We start from the raw sequence: 20,773 nt of genomic DNA on the forward strand, positions 1-20,773 counted from the left end.
TTGTACAGTTGGGACTCTCACTATATGAATAACATAATATGCACAAAATAGCTTCTCACAGTTATAGCTCTTTGTATGCAAATCAAATAATTAACATGCTTCTAGGTCATTAATGGGAATATGATGTAGTTAGCAATGACAATCCCCCAGTTACTAAAATCACAAACTCGCCTGAGTTAGAAATTAGTCAATTTTTTTAAATAGTGGATTAATATTTAAATTAGCTCAATTAATAACAGATAAACTCAATATTTCAAACAGTCTTCTTTGCTCTTAGTGCTACTGCTATACCCTTGATGTTCTGCTCAGAGTAATAAACAAATGTCCAGTATTGCCAGTCCCCAACGTTCAAAAATCATGAGTCAGGCTCCAAAAAACTGAGATCTGCTTGAAAATCCTGAGATTTCAAAAATAATAAAATTAGAGTTTTTCTTTTTATTTGCCTTGAATTCTGAACCTTAGGGTTCCCTTTTTCAAGATATTCTCTGTACCTATGAAGGCTCAAAACTTGCTTGTTTTAGATGAAAGTTGAAATTCTCAGGTAATCACAGGATTTCAGGAGCTGGGGCTTTAAGAAAAACAACAAATATTGTGAGACTTGCGTACTTGCGAGAAAATCACGAGAGCTGGCAAGACTGAATGTCCTCAGTGGGGTGTTTTGAAACCAATTTAACAATTATATCTGGCCAATACTTACTGGTGAGAGAGCAGGATAAGGGAGTTTTGGGAGACCTGGTTGTGAATGATAGAGAGAGGTATGGGAGCCCAAGAGTTTCTATGCAGATGGAAGGTGACAACCTGCTTGGGTTACTGACTTTTTGACTGTTTTTTATGCAGTTGGTGTGTGAGCATCAATGGGAAATATATCAGCATATTTGGACCTCTGTGGTTTTGCTGAGCTGCTGACAAGTTATTCTAGTGAAGAACCCTAAATAAAAAATACCAGGTAAGCTTTCTTTGTCATTGCATTCATCTTTTTAAAAATTAAATATTCTAAAATGCAGGAAAGTGCACTTGGTATCTCAAAATGTACTGTTAGAGGGGACCCCTGGAATTCTAATTTTAATTGTTTGTCTACTAGGTGTGTGTCTAGCTACAGGCCTGGAGAAAGACTGCACACATGGCTTTTTGGGATCTCTAGCTCCATATATCTTCCAAAGGATAGCTCAGTGGTTTGAGCATTGGCCTCCTAAACCCAGGGTTGTGAGCTCAATCCTTGAGGGGGGCAATTTGGGGATTTAGGTGGGGATTGGCCCTGCTTTGAGCAGGGGGTTGGACTAGATGACTTCCTGAGGTCCTTTCTAACCCTGATATTCTATGAAAGGAGACTCCACACATCTCTGATATTCTCCCTCAAAGAATTCCACAGTCCAAGTATTGCACCCAAACATTTTGACATGCACCTTTGATTAATGATGATTAGCAGGCCTAGCCTCTAACTATAGCATGCAACCAGGCAATATAGTCAAACACACACATACATGTGTGCACACACACACACTCCCTATCCTTCATATTATGCAATTTCCAGGTCTACGCAGGGCCGGCGCAACCCATTAGGCGACCTAGGCAGTCGCCTAGGGCGCTACAATTTGGGGGGCGGCCACCGCGGCGATATTTCGGCGGCAGGACCTTCCGCCGCCTCTGTGGGGGGCAGCATTTCGGGGCGGGACCTTCCGCCGCCTAGGGCGGCAGAGAAGCTGGCGGCGCTCCTGGGTCTATGATCTTTTTCTGTGATGTTCCCTGGAAAGGGGGCAGTTGTATTGCCAATATAGATAAAAAGGGGTCAGTGTCGATATGAATCCAAGTCACGGCTGAAGCCATCTGTAAGGCGTTCTGGTTTAGCCCTGCCCCAGCCCTGGTTCCTAGAGTGTTCAAACACTCAGGAGCTATTTCAGACAGGGGGCTTTGATTTAGTGCAGGAAAAAAACATAGTCGCTTTTTTGTTTTAGTTAGAGTTTTGACATGTTTTATCAGAAAGAAAAGCCAACTTCAAAAGAAATCTGACAGCCCTTAGTTTAAGTCAGTATCTACACTTCTCACCAAATGGGGTTTTCTCAGGAGCCTCAAGGAGTTAGTGTCCCATTCACAATGACTTTTAAGGGGATTGAGGGTGCCTAACTCCTCTAGGTCCCAATGAGAATCCCATCCAAAACTCTCTGTGCTTCCTCCCCGGACCACACATTTGGGGGCTGCTGTTTCAGAGTATGCAGAGCAACTCTTTCTTATTACTACTTTTATATTTGTAGGGCACTTAAACTCCCATTTTGCAGCAGTCTTTTAGGGAGCCGTGCAAACCTGTCGGTTTATAGCTCATTTTCATTTCAGTTGTTGAACTGTTGTGCATTTAATTTTTAATGTACAATAAAAATATAAGGGTGGAGTAAATTGTCCATTGAAGTCAGTGGTGCTGTGATAATTTACATCAACTAAAGAACTTCCCTATATTGTTTAAATGGATGAAAACCTGTCTATTAAACCCACCTAAATCTATTGAAACCAAAGGGGGGATATTTCTACTTGAAGTATGCAATAAGAATTCTGTTGGCCAAATGATGCAGTCCTTACTCAGGCAAAACCCCCACTGGGTTTTTGGGTAGAAACCATTTTCTCTCATCGTTATCTGATTCAATTTGTCCAGCATCAAATTGTGATTAACCCATGTTAAAATAAACTGTTTCTAAGCCTGTTTAAAAACACAATGTCCTGACAAAGATAAAACTAATAAACAGGATCAGACTAGACATTAGATACGTCAGTGTCACTCCAATAGGGGGTCCTGGCATAGGAGTACTCTGACACAAGAAGCTACACATAGGTGCTCATATTGACCACTGATTATTTAAATATTGTTAATATTTCAAACAACAAGGATGACATAGAAGGAGGCACAGATAAAGCTTGTGACTTTAACTAATCCACATAAATTGGAGGAATAAGGTTGCCAGAATTGCAAAACAGCTGATGCATGAAGTGTGACTGGCTCTTGACAATCTTGTCATAAGGATGCCAGTCACAAGACTGCCCATCAAGAAGTGAATAAATGGAGCTGTATCAGCCACAACAGCTTTCCTGCCTTTGAATATAATAACCAACTTAAAAGGAGAGACGGGTTTTTTTTTGTTGGCTTCCTGAAGCTCCCTAACTAATGGTTACAACTAGAGCTAGTCAAAATTTTTCTGATGGAATACTTTACCACGGGAAAATATTGATTCATCCAAATTGAAACATTCTGCAGGAACGTGTCAATTTTGGCAAAATGTAATTAACTCCCCCCATACCCTCAGCTTCGAAAAGAAGCATTTCAACTTTATCTGAATGGAACATTTTGATTTTTCATTTAAAAAACAACTTTGTTTCAAAATGTATTTTAGATTACATTATACACTATAATATAACATTTTAAAACGTTAAAATAGAAATAAAATGTTTACATTTTAGCTAAACAAAATGTGTACAATGACCTGAATCAAAATTTGTTGAAAATGTAATTTTGCAGGAAATTTAGAAATTCAATGTTTCTTTCCAATTCAGAACAAAACCAATTTTGAAATCATGCCATTTCCGATAAATGGAAATTCCAGTTTCCACACAGCTCTACTAACAATCCAGATTATTCATAAAAAGAAATCCACCCTCTAATTTTGGAAACCATTATAATTTCAGCCCCTAATTGAAAATCCACAGGAGTGCCAATATAAAAGACCATACGCTATCTTCTACATTTTTTTAAAATAGTGTAAATTTGGAGTGATCACACTGATCTAAATAGAGCCACTCCAACTTTATATTGGTGTAAAGGTTGAGGCTTGATCCCGCAAGATGCTGAGCAGCCTTCTGGTTTTGATACTGCAAAGTACCTAGGCATGTGCTTAACTTTAAGATTGTGAGTAATCCCATTGACTTCAGGTCTTCACTAAAACACATCCCTTTTTAAAAAATGAGAAGGTCTAGAAATCCTCCAGATCTAGCTTTTCTAGTCAGGAAAATAATCACTGGCAGATTTGGCTTAAAGGAGGCTTGGCACAATGGGGCAGATCCCAACGCAGCTACATCAGTTTACATCAGCTGAGGATCTGTCCCCAAATCTCCACAGGTACCTCACAATTCCTTCCTATGTTTCCATAGTCATGTGTAATATGTATCAGAGATGTCTACACTGGCCTGTCAAACCTTGTATAAAGCAAGTTCATCTGAACTGTGCTTGAACTGGCCAAGCTAATTTAGTGAAAGCCCCAGCCTAGAAGGGGGCTACATTAATCTTCAAATAGACCAATACTTCTTACATCTCTTTGGTACCATGTCTCTCTCAATTCAGGTGAGAATGGAGATATTCCTCAACTCCAAGCTGGACAATTTAAGGGGTCAGATCCTCAGCTGGTGTAAATCAGCTTAGCTCCACTGACTAAGAATTCTTCTGTTACAAATATAAACACTGAGTTATCCTTAGTTCAGGGGACAGCCTTTGTAATCGTATTCCTTGGGGGATTACTTTGCATTACTAGGGATAGTAACTCTGGACCACGGCACCTAGCATCCCTACACCCACCTCTTTGTGGTTTTGTGCCAAGCTCTTTTGGTTCATTTTGCTGAGGCTTCAGAACCCTCATAAATTTCTGTAGCACAGAGGGACATATTAAACGAGCAACCCCTCCACCTCTCCTTGCAATGCTCTCTCTGCTAGTGCCGGTACATCCTTAGCCAACCAGGGAGCTAGCAGGGCTGGGCTATAGGGGCTCCTCCTCCAAAGGGGGCAGGATTGCACCTCTCTTTCCTAAGCCTGTCAGCGAACAGCTGAACATCTCTAGTTTCATGCATGTAACGATTAAAAAAAAAAAAAAAGTAGCCGTGCTTATTCAGCAGATTATAAAGAGCTATTTAGAAAATGCACCTTTCTTCCTGATCTGTCCGTGCCTTTGTATATATATGACCAAAGGTCCCAGCTGATCATTTCTTTTCCTGCACAGCCAGGAGGTTTCCAGCAGCAGCAGCAGCAGCACCACCAGCCACGGGCAGTACAATACTGTAAGTCACCAGGACTGTTTTTTTCTCTGTTTAGAAGGGAATGTCTCTCTGAAAGCTCATATCCATCTTGCTCCCAATTTGTTTTCTAGCAAAGACAGTATGTGATGGATTTAGTTTTCAAAACCCTCTGGGTATTTCTTGTTGTTGTTGGTATGATTGTGTTCTCACACCAGATGCAGTGACAGTGAGGTGCCGGTTTTGCAACAAGAGCATAAATGAATGATGCAATCCTATAGAGGGGAATCATCATCACTTTGCCAGATGAAAGCACTACCCAAAAAGCTGGAGAGGTCCTATGTTTATGGCTATCTCATTTGGTCTCCTTTGCCTTTTCCTCATCTATTTTTTATAAAGTATTTAAAGCAATTTACCCCTATGCATTGCTGTCAAATGTCAACTGACAGTTGCAAGTAACCCATCTGTTGATTCAAAATGCAAATATTTATTTACATTGCTTCCTCTAAAGCTGAACTGAAAATCAACAAGTTGAAGCAGGCTCAGTGATACTAATACACCCAAACTCCCAAGGACTATTATTTGGTCTTTTAATGTAATTACTACTAATAATAATTTGCTCAACTATAGCTCCTTTTATTTGAAGAGCTCAAAGTGCTTTTCTAGCATTGTGAATTAAGCCTCACAACAACCTTGTGAGGTAGGTATTTGTATTCCCATTTTACAGATAGGGGAATTGAGGCACAGAGCGATTAAGTAATTTGCCTCATCCTAACATGCAGCCCAATCCAGCACCAGCTGAAGTCAAGGGAAAGACTCCCATTAACTTCAGTGGGAGTTGGACCAAGCCCCACAGTACGTGGCAGAGTTGATACTAGAACCAATTACTCCTGATTCTTATTTCTCTTTAGTTCACTAGAAACAATGGAATATAGTAAGAGTTAATTTCACACCTGTTCCACAAACCAGGGTTCAGTTCTGCCAAGGGAATATAGTAATATCTCAGGATTGATTCTGTTCTCACATACACAGATGTAAACAAGGAGTAACTCTTTTGAAGTAATTGATATTACACGAGGGTTAAACCAGTGTAAGTGAGATCAATATCAGGCCTGTTGTGCAGTCCATTACTATTGATAAGGCGTTTACAGTTTCAGAAGTCAAATGCAGTAACTCCTCGCTTAACATTGTAGTTATGTTCCTGAAAAAAATGCTACTTTAAGAGAAACAATGTTAAGTGAATCCAATTTCCCCATAAGAATTAATCTAAATAGGGGAGTTAAGTTCCAGGGAATTTTTTTTTGCCAGACAAAAAAAAATATATATATATACACACACACACACACAGTATAAGTTTTAAACAAACAATTTAATACTGTACACAGCAAGGATGATTATGAAGCTTGGTTGAGGTGGTGAAGTCAGAGGGTGGGATATTTCCCAGGGAATGCCTTCCTGCTAAATGATGAACTAGCACTCGGCTGAGCCCTCAAGGGTTAACGCATTGTTGTTAATGTAGCCTCACACTCGACAAGGCAGCACAAATGGAGGGATGAGACACAGCATGGCAGTGGTTGCAAACTGAAAGGGGTGATGAACCCACACTATCCCACTGGAGAACACCACTCCCTCCACTTTCCAATGTGCTGGTGTGTGTGTGTGTGTGTGTGTGTGTGTGTGTGTGTGTGTGTGTGTGTGTGTGTGTGTGTGTGTGTGTGTGTGTGTGTGAGAGAGAGAGAGAGAGAGAGAGAGAGAGAGGGGAGAGACCGGACATACACTGTATATATATATATATGTGTGTGTATATGTGTGTGTGAGAGAGAGAGAGACACACACACAGATACATACCGTGTGTGTGTGTGTGTGTATGTGAGAGAGAGAGAGAGGGAGGGAGAGACAGAGAGATATGCCGTGTGTGTGTGAGAGAGACGTGCATTGCCCCTTTAAGTATGCTGACCCCACTCTAAGTACACTGCCTTTTTAAGTACTGTAGCTCAGCAAGTTGAGACAGCAGCTGCTGCAAGCAAGCTCCCCCCCCCCCCCCGGCTCTGTGGAAATGGGGTACATGAGTGGGGGGAGGGGGACACCCTGCCATTAGCACTCCTCTTCTCCCTCCCTCCCTCCCGGGAACAGCTCCAAGGCAGAGGGTAGAGCAGCACACAGCAGTGGGGGGAGGGACAGCTGACCTGCCAGGCAATTGATATTATCGCCTGCTGGGCGGCTGCCACACAGGGAACTTAGGGGAGCTGATAGGGGGGCTGCCGGTGCACCCTGGTTCCAAGCCCCCACCAGCTAGCTCCAACAGGCTGCTCTTTCTGCAAGTAGTGGACAAAGCAGGCGGCTGCCAAACAACGTTATAAGGGAGCATTGCACAACTTTAAACGAGCATCTTCTCTAATTGATCAGCAGCGTGACAATGTTAACCGGGACAACGTTAAGTGAGGAGTTGCTGTGCTAGAAAGAGGCAGGCGTTTCCAATTTGATTTACCTGCATCTTTCACCTGGAGATAGGCCTAACTGATCTTAGTTGTGCGAATTCATCCTTTTCTGTCTATACTGCACAAACCTCAGTGCATCTATGCTAGTAGTTTCTCTTTTTTCTCAGTGCAACTGATCTTTGTCAGCCGTAGAAGATTACATAACCTCTTGAACCATGGGTCTCTGGAGTAAAGCCAAACACGTGATAGTTCCTGATTCTTTTCTACTTGGAAGTTTGACAAAATTTTCAGTTCTCCTTCCACTCTTTTTGAGATCTCGTACACTATACGTCTGCGCAATGTCCTGGTCTTTATGTTCATCTGTTTCCAAAAACACCTGCTTGTGAATAACCTAGCAACTCCTTCCTTGTGCAGGCTGTTCTCTTAACTGTTGTACTCCACCTCATTTGAGGAACCGCCAGAAAGAAAGGTGCCGGGCATTGCTTTCAGCACTGGAGAAAAGTCAGATTAGAGACCATCTCTGTCTACTTCCTCCAGTGCCCGCCCCCCTCCCCTTCCATGTTTGTGCTCTGTTTGAAGAGGTTCTTAATGGGTGGGACATGACCCAGAAGTGGGTCCCCAGGTGCTTTGCTGGTGTGGCAAAATCACTGGGTCAGGAGGGCCCAGTGGGAGTTTGGGCTGACGCTGTGACTGCTCCCTCTGCCCCGACCTGACCCCTATTGTTCAGTACCAGTCACGGGACAGCTCGGTGCTCTACCTGCTCCCCTGTTACTTTCAATTCCAGGGCTAGGGAAATGGCTTCAAGATTCTGTGGAACTGGTTCTGTAGCCCCTTGGAATGATGCTTCCTAACCCTAGAGCTCCTTGAGCTGTGCAGGCGTGGAGGACAAAAGAGGAAGAACCCCACTTCACCTGAGGTGTATCAACCCTCACCAATTCCAGCAGCATTGGCTATACCTACTTAAGAGCCCCTCACTGCAGTAGCATCAGCCTCTCTACCCCAGGCATGCTCTGCACCAGCTGCCACACCCCACAAGTCCTCCATCTCCACCTTTTTGATCAGCAGCCCAAAATGCCCCAACAATTACTTCATGACTCAAAATCCTAGCTGTAGTGTGTGGTGAGATGATTTTCCAGAGATTTTGCAGATTGCAGGCCAAAGGAGATTAGAAACATCTGCTCTTTTTTACACATCAACCCCGGATTCTTCTCAGGGATCAAGATCATACTGCCTAAGCATCTCCTTCCACAAAGCATGGCCTTAAAGTACTTTCCAAAGAGTCATTGCATGTAATAAAGAGAAGGAAGTGTTGGTCTCAGTGATAACGTCACAGCTGGCATCCATGTTTTTTCTCTCCATCCTATATCCCAGTCCATCAAAGTCAGCAGCAATGGCTACGTCACAGCAGGGAATGTCCAGGAAAGGGAGCAAACTGGAAGCGCTGATCCCAGGGAGAGGCAGAAACCAGTTGGTGTCCATGATTAGGGTTTCTGCCTATCCCAGTTTTCACAGGATAGATCAGATTTTGAGGAGGCATATCCTGAAAATATATTTCAGGCTGGCACTACATTATCACATGGCAATGCTGTATCGCCACAGGATGATATTGCATCATGATGTGATATTGCAATGCAACCTCACGTTCTCACGATGCAACATGATAACTGCATAAGGATGGATCAGCATTGGGACATCATGACACAAATGTCATGCCACTCTGATACAACATGTTTGTCCGGTAAGGCAAACTTTAAAACCAGCAACTATAGCCAGGGTTGAATTCTTGATGGACTTCATAATTTTTCTGCAGACTGGATTTGAACAGCATGCTATCCCACAAATGTCAGTACATGCTCTTTTCAATTCCATTGCTCAATCACATGGTTTTCCAACTCTGCCCCAAAGTCAAAGCAAACAATTCCAGTAATGGCATGACCAGGCAGATATGAAGTCAATTTCAAGTTAAGGCTGATGCAATGTAAACCTGGAATTCAGTCACATACCCACCCACTGTGAAACCGTAGTTTAGTACCAACCTGTAGATATTGCAGGGAGGTTTATGTTTTATTCCTATAGCTACGTCGTAGCACTAAGTTTCTTTTGCATGCCATGTTCATGTAATATTATTGTATTAAGTGTTCTTTATCCAATTGCATAAGTGTAAAGTGGTGCATCACAGAAAAGTACATGATGATGTCCCTACTCCAGAGAGCTTCTAGGCTAAGTGCTCGGGGTAGATTGAAGTTTACAATCTGCCCTGAGTGAGGGGCAATGCGTAGCTGCATTACCCCAGAGTCAGAGTCCGGTCCCCGCTTTCCCGTAGTGCCCTGAGAGAAATAGGCTGCACCAGCCATTTTCTTAGAACCGGTTACTCGCCCTCCACACTGGCTCAGCTGTGCCAGAGCTCTGCCCACTCCCTCTGCCCTACCTACCCACTCCCAGCCCACCTGCATGGGAGGGGAATAGCAGCCCTGCAGCAGCGGTTCTCCCCATGCCCCTCACATTCCTACCTGTGGGACAGATAAGTGCAGGAGGGTAAGGGGGCTCCTTACATCCCTTTCTATCCCTGTGTGAGAGCACAGCAGAAGTCACAATCTGGTTCTTGTGGAGTGTGCCAAACAAAACCTTAAACTAGACAGACAGACTACATGTAGCACATACTGCTATTTCACAGGTGCCTTAGTAGAGTTTTATTTTTAATAGGTGTTTTTTGCCAGCTAAATCTCGGTCTCTGCCTCTTGTGGTGATATTTCATGCCCAGTGCTGATAACGTTCTGCTAAATACAGAGGAGCATTTACAAATAAGAAGTTACCTGTTCGAGGTAGCATCTTTGGCTGTTGTCTTCTGTCTCATAATGAAGTACTGGAGCATTCCCATTTATTTGGTTAGTTGTGTACTATATGAACATTTACAAGACCTGGTCAGTCTCTTTGACGACTATGTGTGTAGTACATACGTTTTCAGTTATTACAATAATTATTCATAGATTCTTTCATCCCAAAGGATCTCAAAGCTCTTTCCACAGGGTATATACAGCCATTTCATCCACTGGCAGGGCAGAGAGCCATAAACATACATGGTGTTTTACAAAACACAAGGACCCTGCTCCAAGGAATCTCACTCAGACAAATGCCAATACATGAGATAACAGTTTACACACACAGCCATGGAGACATGGTCAGTCAGAGCTCTGTAAGGAGGCTACTGTTTAGCACAGGAGGTGAAGAATAACTCAACCAATTGAAAATGCATTGGGAATGTAGCTAGGGTGGATGCAAGTACTCAAATGGGAATTCTGCCACATGACTGGGCTTAATGCCCCTTTCACATGGAAAATGTCTTGGGACAGATAAGTGAGCAGGGCGTCATTCTTTATGTTTCATCAGAGGCTTTTATTTCTGAGTCAGAGTCCTAGCAAAGTGGGGTCCTGGTCCCTGACTGGGGTTCCTAGCTACTGTGGTTATACCTAAGGTAAAGTATAATAATGTGGATCTAGCTCATGAAGAGCCCATTAAAGTCAATGCAAGTGTTGCTCAATTCAGGACTGCTGAATTTGGCCCTAAGTTCTTACTTGGTTTTTAATAGTCCTTAGATAAAATTCATATCACTCTCCTGGGAGTTTTATCCAAGAGAGGACCGAGTAATAAATGAGTGAGAACTTCAGGATTTAGCCCAATAATAATAGGATGGACTTAAATAGCAGCTTTCCTTCTGAACATCTCAACTACATGTAGCCTACCTATAGGTGGGCAAATAGTATTATCCCCATTTTATAGACTGGGGAACTGAGGCCATGTCTATACAGAGAGTTTGAAACAGCAATAGGTCAAAGCACACTATGGAACTTCTAGTGCGCGGTGGCAGGGTCCACACAGCCAGTTAGCGTGCAGCACGCTAGTGCACTGTAGATTTACACCCCTGCTTGCCATGCACTAACTCTCTATAGGCAAGCCCTGAGACACAGAAAGGTGAAGAGATTTATCAAATGTCACACAGAGGTGCATTGGCAGCATGGGAAATAATAATAGGACTAAGGTTTCCTGACTCCTAGTCCCCTGCTCTAACTATTCAGCAATGCTGTCTCTCAGTTGCTATCAATCCTACCACCTACTGTCTCTGGACGTCTCCCATCCAAATACTGAATCAGTTCAATCCTTCTTAACTTGTGACATTTACCAGGATCATGCCACAAACAGGTATATTTGCAGGCAAGATGGCAAAGAAGTTGACCGTGAGTTTTCTGATATATATTGGGCAGAGGTGGGGAGACTATCTTGGAAAAATTAAAACACTTACCCCACTGCACCCGCTGGCAGCTGTTTTAACCATTCCCAGAGCCAAGCACTTTCTTACAAAATCAAAACATCTTTTACTTTAAAGGTGCCCTTACAGAGCTGGGTGTGTGACGATCAGGGCCCCATCTCCATTGGCAACAGTGAGGAGCCCAAGTGTAAGAAGCGTGTTTTAAAAGGACAAGAAATATGTTCTCTGTGGGAACCAGCCAGGTCCTCTGTAAGGAGCTGTAGGGCGTCTTGCCATCAAATTATAGATGAATACACAAGAGAAAAACAAATCTGCATACAGTTTAGTGTGATGAAAAGAAAAGATGAAGCTGTGTGACACGACACCAGATGGCAAGGCATTTTCCCTTCACCCAGGAAAAACAGGGAAGATTCAGGATAATCACATACAGGGATGTATAGTAGAAAGTATAGGTGATTAGAAAACAAATCAACCCCAAAACAAACCAGCCAAACAATAACATCTGGGGAATGGGTTAGGTCTAAAGCTGTAGCACTGTGTATTTCTCCCAAATACAAACCGATTGCTAAATATGGAATTACACCTTGCCTATAAAGAGAAAAAGCACAAGATGATTAGTGTGATAGCAGGAAAGTATTCTTATGCTGTTTAACACCCAACTGTAAATCCGGTGTTTCTGATCTGCTGAATTAACTGTGCCCAACACAGTTGGGCTGTGCCTAACAGCCAAGTGAACAGATACAAAAGAAAGGGAAAGCTATTGTATTTCAGCAGTTATTATGCGCCCTGACTGTCCAGCTGAGTGACACTTTCAACTTCTAATTTTTAAACATAGTCCTTTGGGGAAAAGGTTGTGGTCTCATGACATTGTGACTGATGTCTTGATGTGCTGGGTCAAGTTCTCTGAGACCAGAAGTATAGTAGGATTTATAAAAGAATTATGTTTACTGTCTGCTGGGCTTAGGCAGAAACTTCGCCTCTGGGCAGATTAATCCCTAACTGTCCTGGATGTGATTTCTTGCATCATCCCCTGGAGCATTTGGCACAGGCTTAAATGGACCAGAGGTCTGATCCTATGTGCTTCTACAAGTCTTTGTGGTGAGAAGTCTTGTTTCCTTAGACCTGAGAGGGTGAGCTGGAATTCAATGTCACAATTTCTGCAGGAGAGCTGGATTCATAGTTGTTGCATGAAATGTAAAAACTATAAGCTTGAGCCCGATTGGAGCATCAATAGGCAGCCCCTGCAAAGAGCGAATCAACGGCTGAGCCAAATCTCCACTGCCCAACCCCAGCTTTGAACTCAGACTGCTCATCAGCAGGCAGGCACCACAGAGAGCAAATCAGCAACTGAGCCAGGTCTTCACCACTGCCCACTCTCATTAATAAGGGCTGGCTGCATTCAGCACTAGCTGGCAGATGACAGCTCAGTTTCTTAGATGGCTCAACACAGAGTGCAGTGCAATGACAAGCAGAAAGAACTTCTCCTCTTCTCTTGCAGCAGGAAGCTTCCCAGAAGGATGGCCTCCCTCTTGGAGCTGAAGGAAATCTTCCGCAATGCCGATGCAGTGTGCTTTGATGTGGATAGTACAGTCATCAAGGAAGAAGGAATCGATGAGCTGGCGAAGTTCTGTGGAGTTGGGGATGCTGTGGCAGAAATGTACGTACACAATTTGGTGATTGATTCCATTGGCATAGCAATCAATAGTAATAATGGCTCAGCTTCATCCCTGGCCAGTGGAATTACATCAGGGATGAATCGGTTAAAGAGGATCATAGTAATAATAAATAGCATCAATGAATACTGGAATAACTTACAGTTTGGAATTGTGGATATATGGGGCCTGAGCCAATGTTCATTCAAACCTGTCCAATGAACACCAGGCCCCTACTTTGTTAAGGGGCTTTTAGTTAAACTTGGCAAAACAGTAGCACAGCCTGGTCCCTCTTTTTTGTGAAAGAAAGAAAATACATCTTGGGCCATTCTGAAGCCTGATCTTGCCCCCATTGGTGCCAATAGCCAAACTCACATTTGGAGCAGAATCAGGCCATTACTTAAGGAATGCTGGTCCAATATGGAGAAATAAAATAAAGATTTTGTCAGCTGGTTCAGCCATGCTCAGGTACAGCATGATGTCAGGGCTACCTATCTGCTTGGCCTCATGGTCCCCCTAAATCACAGCATTTATCTTTAGAAGTATCAATGATCCTCTTCCACTGAGCCTGGGGAAAGTGTCTGTTTGTGGATGCTGTAAATAAATATCTTACAAACCTCAGACTTAATGAGTCGCCAATAAGTAGTCATCAATCATCAGTTCAGCTCCACCTTTTTTAAAGCTCTTTGCTGCCCATCTTCTGTATTTTGCCCAGTAATACTGGTCAGGTAACTTCAACCTGCCATGTTAGTGCTCTCCCTTTTTGCTCCATTGTAACTAGAGGTGGATCTGAACCGCCACAATATTTTTGGAGGGGGATTTGAAATCTGGCAGCAGTTCTTAAATATCATGCAAATTTCTCAGCTCATACCTTTTCAGAATGTGTACACAACAGAGCCTAGAACTAATGGCACTTATGAATAATTATTCTTCAGTTAAAAGTCTTTGTGACAAATCATCTCCTGTCGAGTGTAACTGATTTGCATGGATTTGTTTGGATCTCAATTCAGGACTCGGAGAGCTATGGGAGGCTCCGTGACATTCAAAGCTGCTTTAACAGCACGACTAGGACTTATACGTCCCTCCTGGGAGCAAGTGCAAAAACTAATTTCAGAACATCCTCCTCAGCTCACACCAGGCATAAGGTAAGATGCGTTTCAAGTGAGCTTCCAAAGCCACAGAAGGCCAGATGCTCAGTTGGTGTAAATCAGCATAGCTGCGTGAAGTCAGTGGAGTTACACCAGCTGGGGATCTGCCCTAGAATGTTTTCCGGCTTGACTTTTACATGGTATGTGATGTTCAAATCGGGATGTTACAGTGGGATGAGTCCATTTCTGTGGACAAGTGTCCACATCAAAGCAGGCACCATCTCGGTGGGTACTAAGGGGCATCCTTGTTGGCAGTCTCCGCACACAGGCCAAGGACTGAATGGTTATGGACAATGATCTATCCCGTCACCTTTAGAAGTGGTCTTTCTAGGTCCAGGGTGTGGCCCTTTGATTGCACTGCTGTTGCCCTAGGCGTGTATGTTCTGGAGATATAGAATCTGACCCTGTGAAGTGCTGAGGGCATTCAAATCCCAGGACTGGACCCATCTAGAGGAGTCCGTTCTTCAAGGCTATCAGTTCATTACTAAAGTCACAAACGAAGTTTTAAAGAAATTGGGGCTCAGAGTAAGCATAACTCATTTCAACCTAACAGGTATTTTCTACCCAAAAGCAGTAAGTGACTGAAAAAAGGCTTTTATTAGAAAACTGCCCTCCTAGCAGGCTCTAATACTATAATACCGAGCAGTGTTGTGAGAAGATATTGCATCTGTGTTTTCTCCTTGAACTGAAACACAGATTTGTTCTCTCTGTAGGGGTGGCAAGAACACAAACAGCACATTGTGTCCTTGTTTGGAATCACGTGATTCTCTTCTCTTTACTTACACTCACCCTCTTCCTTTCCCCCCTCCCCTTTCCTGTTCAGACAGCTCCTCTGCTTTAATCCTGTATTTTCCTGTCTGTGTTCCAGCACTTCCTCTCTTGCGACCGCCTCCGCTGCTTTGCTTTTGCGGCTTGTTGGTCTTTTGTTTTAGGGCAGATCTTGCCAGGTGCTGAGTGCCTTCAACTCCCCTCGTCCTCACGGACTGGGGGTGAAATTCTTTTGCCTCCGATACAGCTTTTGATGATTCTTTTTCTGTAGCTATTGCCTTTTCTACAGGAAGGCTGTTGCTGTCCAGTGTTCCCCTAGGAACTATCCAGCAAGAGATACGGCTCAGGATCAGTGAATCCAAAAGATCAGTTTGTGCTGTAGATAACTTTAAGCACATTCTCTGTGCGGCTTGGTGCCATGGACTCAACCGCCTATATCTCTTGCATATTGTGGATTTTTTTGATGGTCTTATTTCCACATTCAGGAGAATTTCTGGGTGGGATCAGATCTCATTTGTTCACTGGAATTGACCTGAATGTCAAGAAAATTGACCCGAATATCAAGAAAATCAGTTCCCTGATCCACTAATTGCCAGTCTGTGTCTCAATATAATACAGATTTGTTATAGCTCCCTTCATACGAACTCTACCTGAGCCTGCAAAGGAAGAAGGGAAAGTGTAAGGCTGCACTAAAGTATGGTATTGAAACCCAATTCCTGAATAAACAAGGAGAATGCAAATTGTAGTCAGCTTTGTTAATGAACGATATAGTTGGGATTCCTCCTTCCCTCTCTGTTATTTCTTGATCTTGCTAGATATTCAGGGCTGGTTGTTGTGTTTTCTTTTCCTGTAAGGGAGCTGGTAAGCAGGCTTCACCAGCGAGGCATCCAAGTCTTCTTAATATCCGGAGGGTTTCAGAGCATTGTGGAGCACGTCGCTTTACAGGTGAACATTCCAACAGCAAATGTGTTTGCCAATAGGCTGAAGTTTTACTTTAATGGTAAGATGTGATTGATGGCTCTTTTTTCTACTCATTGATTGTGGGCTACGGTGGCTTAAGAATTTAATGGAAAATCAACATATTGAAATATGATCATTTTGCTCCTATGAATGACCTTTCTGAACTGAGGCTGATGGTTCTCAGTCCCGTTTCTTGTGATCGAGCGTCCACCTAATAAATACCATCACTACAAGTGGCACTGATTGTCCCTTGTTGGCCGTCTTAGCAGAGAGGCCAAGGAGAGGTCCGGGTTAAGGCAGTTTGGTGACATAAAAGCATTTAAAAAGTCACAGGACGGAAGACAGAAAATGAAGGGTTCCAGTAGTGGCTTTACAGCCAAAATCCATGCTCTACCAGAACCATCCAGTCTGCATTGTCTCAGTGTCAGTTCGGGCACAGCACCAGGCAAGGAAATTGTGAGCCCCTCTTCTTTCTCTCTCTCCTGATGTCTGCCAGTCAAACTCTGGGGGGTGTGTGTGCTGTTCTGTGGATGGAAAACCGCAGACTGCTGGGATGTCAGGCTGGCAACTTTCTCCAGCACTAAGTCGTCGTCCCTCACCCCTCCCCAGAAACCCCGTCTCCCAGAACTCCCCTCTCTCCTCCAAACAAAACAAATCCAGTTGAAACAATTTCTGGCTGTACAAATTGTTCATTGGAAGCTATTGTTTTCCCTGAGACAACATAACACGCTAGGGTAAAGAAACAAGCATGGGAAATACCCTACTAGTAATGATAGTTGGTTCAAGCTATTATGTGTCTAGAATAAAGATCAAATACATTATTTTTTTAATTATGGGCTGTACTAGGGAAAAGCAGCAAACGTTGGAGCTCCTTTGCACAGCAGCGGAGGCGTAGAAAGTCACATTCTTTTACATTCTTGCTAGGGGTTTGATAAGATTTCAAGTCAAGGTTAAAGACTGTCTAATTAATAACAACACAGTTTCAGTGCTTTTAGCTTCTGCTCTCAGTGACTTTGGGGTAAATCCAGAGTAACTATTGACTTCAATGGACTTGACTTCAGTGGAGTTGCTCTGGATTTTACACCAGTGTAGAGCTGGGCTCAGTAGGGCTCATTATTCTGACTTACACTGATTTTAATGGGGTCACTCCTGGATTACACCGTGACAGTGTAACCGAGGGTAGAACCTGGCCCAATGCATCTGTGAATTTGTGGAATTTTTTGCCTTTGCTCAGCATTCAACACTGTGAAAATTCACACCTTTGTGGCACTGTAAAACCCACAAAGTGATTTAGGTCAAATCCTACAGTTTTTAATGCATGCTTAATTTCCAATTAATTCAGTGGGGGCGTTATGCATGTAAAGCCTTCGGGATTGGGCTTAGTTATTTCCTAATGAAAAGGCCATGGACAATGTAAAAATCCCTCTTGATTTTCAAGAAGTTCATTGGTGTCTTTCCTAGGTACCTGTGATTCTCTGCAACCCACTGAAGCAATTGCACATGCTGCCCAAGTATCTAACTCCTCCTCCCCATATGTTTTTAGGAGAATATGCAGGGTTTGATGAGACACAACCAACAGCTGAATCAGGTGGAAAAGGAAAAGTTATCAGTCATCTGAAGGAACAGTTTCACTTTAAGAAGGTAGTTATGATTGGAGATGGAGCTACAGACATGGAGGCATGTCCCCCTGCTGTGAGTATCCAAGAACGGGATTTCCCCTTTAAACAAATGCTTTATGTTTATATATATAAAGCAATGGCAAGACATCAGCTGTTTGACTGTTATACAGTATTTAAGAGGGATCATTAATGCCTTTCAATCTATTCTGAAACAGTATCTTGTGGGCTATTTGCAGCAGCAAAGGCTGAGACAGAGATCAGATTCCCTGCCTGACACCAAGAGGGGGATGTACTGATGGGCATTCACCTCCCTGTGTCAGCAGGCAGTGGGATCACCTGAGGATGGAACAAGGGATCAGGCCATTCACTCATGTACCCCTTTCATTCTGGGTCTGGGTCACACACGCACACTCATCATGTCTCTCTCTTCTTTGTGCCATTTGAGCAAACACCCACACCTGCAGCTGAGGTCATCACCTCCCTGCCTCTCCAGCCTCTTATATGAGAACCTGAAAAGAAACATCATAATCCTGTTATCACCTTACACGCATCACTCTCCCTATAGCCACCCAAGCTTCTCTTCTGATTGCTCCCTTTGGCTCCTTGACCCACTCCCAGCTCCTTGCCTTCTTTCATGTTGCACTTGGAACAGACTTGGAAGCCAGCCAAGCACATTCCCTCAGAAATCTGAAAACCCTCCAGTGCCACTAAGCAGCCCACTAATGCCTTCCAGATGGTTTGGACAATATTGTTCAGCACTCAACCTGCCTTTTAGACAGTGGCCAGCACCTCCAGATTTGCAATCCTTTCTTTGGTATTGTTTACCTTTTTTAAAGGCATTGCTTGCGTGCGCGCACACACACCCACCCACCCACATCTTTTGTCAGTGTAGCACTAGGATTCCTGCTATTACTGTTAGTATCATGGTGCTTCTACACAGATTCCATCAAGTGCCAAGATCTCAACCTGGGCCACTGATTTATGGTGCTTAGGAAGCACGCTCCTGCACCCTTCTGGTGCATGTGCTGCCTAATACTAGCAGAGCAAGGCTGCTAGTCTGATGGCTTGGAGGGGTGGGTACCAAGATCCTTTCTTGCACCAGAGATAACTTCTCATGGGGATGGAGCAGACACCTGCCATCCCCTCCCCCGAACATGGCAGCTCTCACAGAACTGGGAATAATTTAAAAAAGAATTAAAAAACAACCTAAAAAAACAAAAAATAGTGCCTTTTTACAGTGGGTGTGGATCTAACTTGCAACCTACCATTATAGTCAAGTACCTTGCTAGAATACTAATGCTCTTGCTCGGTCAGAATCAGGAAGCATGTATCTTAATGCGGGCCTGGGATGTGCTCCCCAAGTATCATAAAATCAGCCCTGTGGTATAAGGAACATGCATGATGCTAGTTCCAAGTGCCAGTGCGTGTGTGATTCTATTATTTTTAATGCTAACAGTGCCCATCTTGGCAGCAAGTGTATGCACTACGATTCCAGATTAATATTTGTTTAATGCCTTAAATATCTCATGAAACAACAAGAAGTGAAAGTTTAAATGTTGCATTTTCATTGATCTAGATTGTCTAGGCTCTAGAAATGATGATTGTTCTTGGTTAATGATTTGAGCCATTATTAGTTAATGATTACATTTGGTATCTGTCTCACGAGGTGAGTGGAGTTAAAATAAATAGCATAGGTATAATTGTGATATTGTGCATAAACATTCGCCTGTGAACTCCTACTGGACCGTTAGGAGTTCAAGGTACAGTAGCAGCATAAGTCACAGGAATTTTCCTCAGATTTTTCAGTGACCCTGCTCCCATGGCAAAGTTCCCATTGACTTCAAGGGTGCAAGATCAAGCCTTTAATGAAATCCATCCTAGGAACAAACACAGAAAGGCAAATTTTTTTTGGTGAGGGGTTTTTGCTACAGTTTTTGAGGATAAACTCATTCTTTTTTTAAAATTGAACATATTTACACTAAAAATCCCCATTTGATTAGTGGAAAGCTCAATATACAAACCTATTCATTTCTGTTCTGCTAGGATTGCTTCATTGGATTCGGAGGAAATGTAATCAGGAAACAAGTAAAGGAGAAAGCCAAATGGTACATCACTCACTTTGACGAACTGCTTAAAGAACTGGAAGAACGATAAGTTATACAGTAACATAGTATTTTTATTAACAATTATAGTAGATCAATATATACAATGCAATTAAACGTATTTGTTTGCACAATTGTGTACTAAATTTTTTTGTTTGAATTTGATGCTTCCAGATAACTTCCCAAGATGTTCCCTCTCGTACCTGCAGTTCACACTGCAAGTGGTCCCATTCCCATATATTACCCAAACATTTGCTAATCAGAATTCTTATGGGGCAATGGACGCCTTTTATCCGATAATCTTTTCCAAGGTGGAAAAGTCAACGGATTCATTCACTGGCCTATCACAACTGAAAACCCATGTTAAGAATTTATTGGCAAGTTAATAATAAATTATTGGTCTGTGGTTAGTTATAATGTATGTTTCTTCAAATCACTAAGGGCTACTTTCTGCTACTTTCATTCAGCTTGAGTAGCACCTTACTCTCCCGCAGAAGGGTCAGATTTGCTTGGTGCATGACATGGAGGGAAAGGCATGCGCTCCCTGGCTGTGGCCTGACCTACATTAACTAGAACACCATCTGGCTATGGTCCCTTATAGATCATATGCCATCTGAGAACTGGCCAATCAGTTACTTTGCCTCCTCACACTCCCAACAGGCCCCCCGCCCCCCATACTGCCGTGGGTAGGTAGGGCAGCTGGCACAGGGTCCAGCTATGCTGGACATGCAGCAATTGAGAAGTCCTCCTGCTGAGGGAATTCTCAGCTGGCCTGAGTGGTGCAAAGGAACCACTTCAGGGTGGAGAATCTGGTGCCATGTTTTCGATGTGCGTGTGTTTGC

The 20,773-nt window shown here is 43.2% G+C and overlaps 1 protein-coding gene across 2 annotated transcripts; it reads left to right on the forward strand.

Moving 5' to 3' along the window:
* Positions 1–4,823: 4,823 nt before the first annotated feature.
* On the forward strand, positions 4,824–20,065 carry PSPH (phosphoserine phosphatase). 2 transcript variants are annotated; one of them, XM_054008792.1, is made up of 6 exons: positions 4,824–5,025; positions 13,181–13,339; positions 14,345–14,479; positions 16,105–16,250; positions 17,754–17,902; positions 19,873–20,065. In XM_054008792.1, exons 2-6 carry the CDS (start codon positions 13,200–13,202, stop codon positions 19,981–19,983), a joined length of 681 nt encoding a protein of 226 aa, XP_053864767.1. In that variant the 5' UTR covers positions 4,824–5,025; positions 13,181–13,199; the 3' UTR covers positions 19,984–20,065. The 2 variants fall into 2 exon arrangements, with proteins under 2 accessions (XP_053864767.1, XP_053864766.1); XM_054008791.1 differs by lacking the exon at positions 4,824–5,025 and having other exon boundaries at positions 13,088–13,339.
* The last annotated feature ends 708 nt before the right edge of the window (positions 20,066–20,773 follow it).

This window comes from Malaclemys terrapin, chromosome 18 (assembly GCF_027887155.1).
Source record: "Malaclemys terrapin pileata isolate rMalTer1 chromosome 18, rMalTer1.hap1, whole genome shotgun sequence".
Lineage (NCBI taxonomy): Eukaryota > Metazoa > Chordata > Testudines > Emydidae > Malaclemys > Malaclemys terrapin.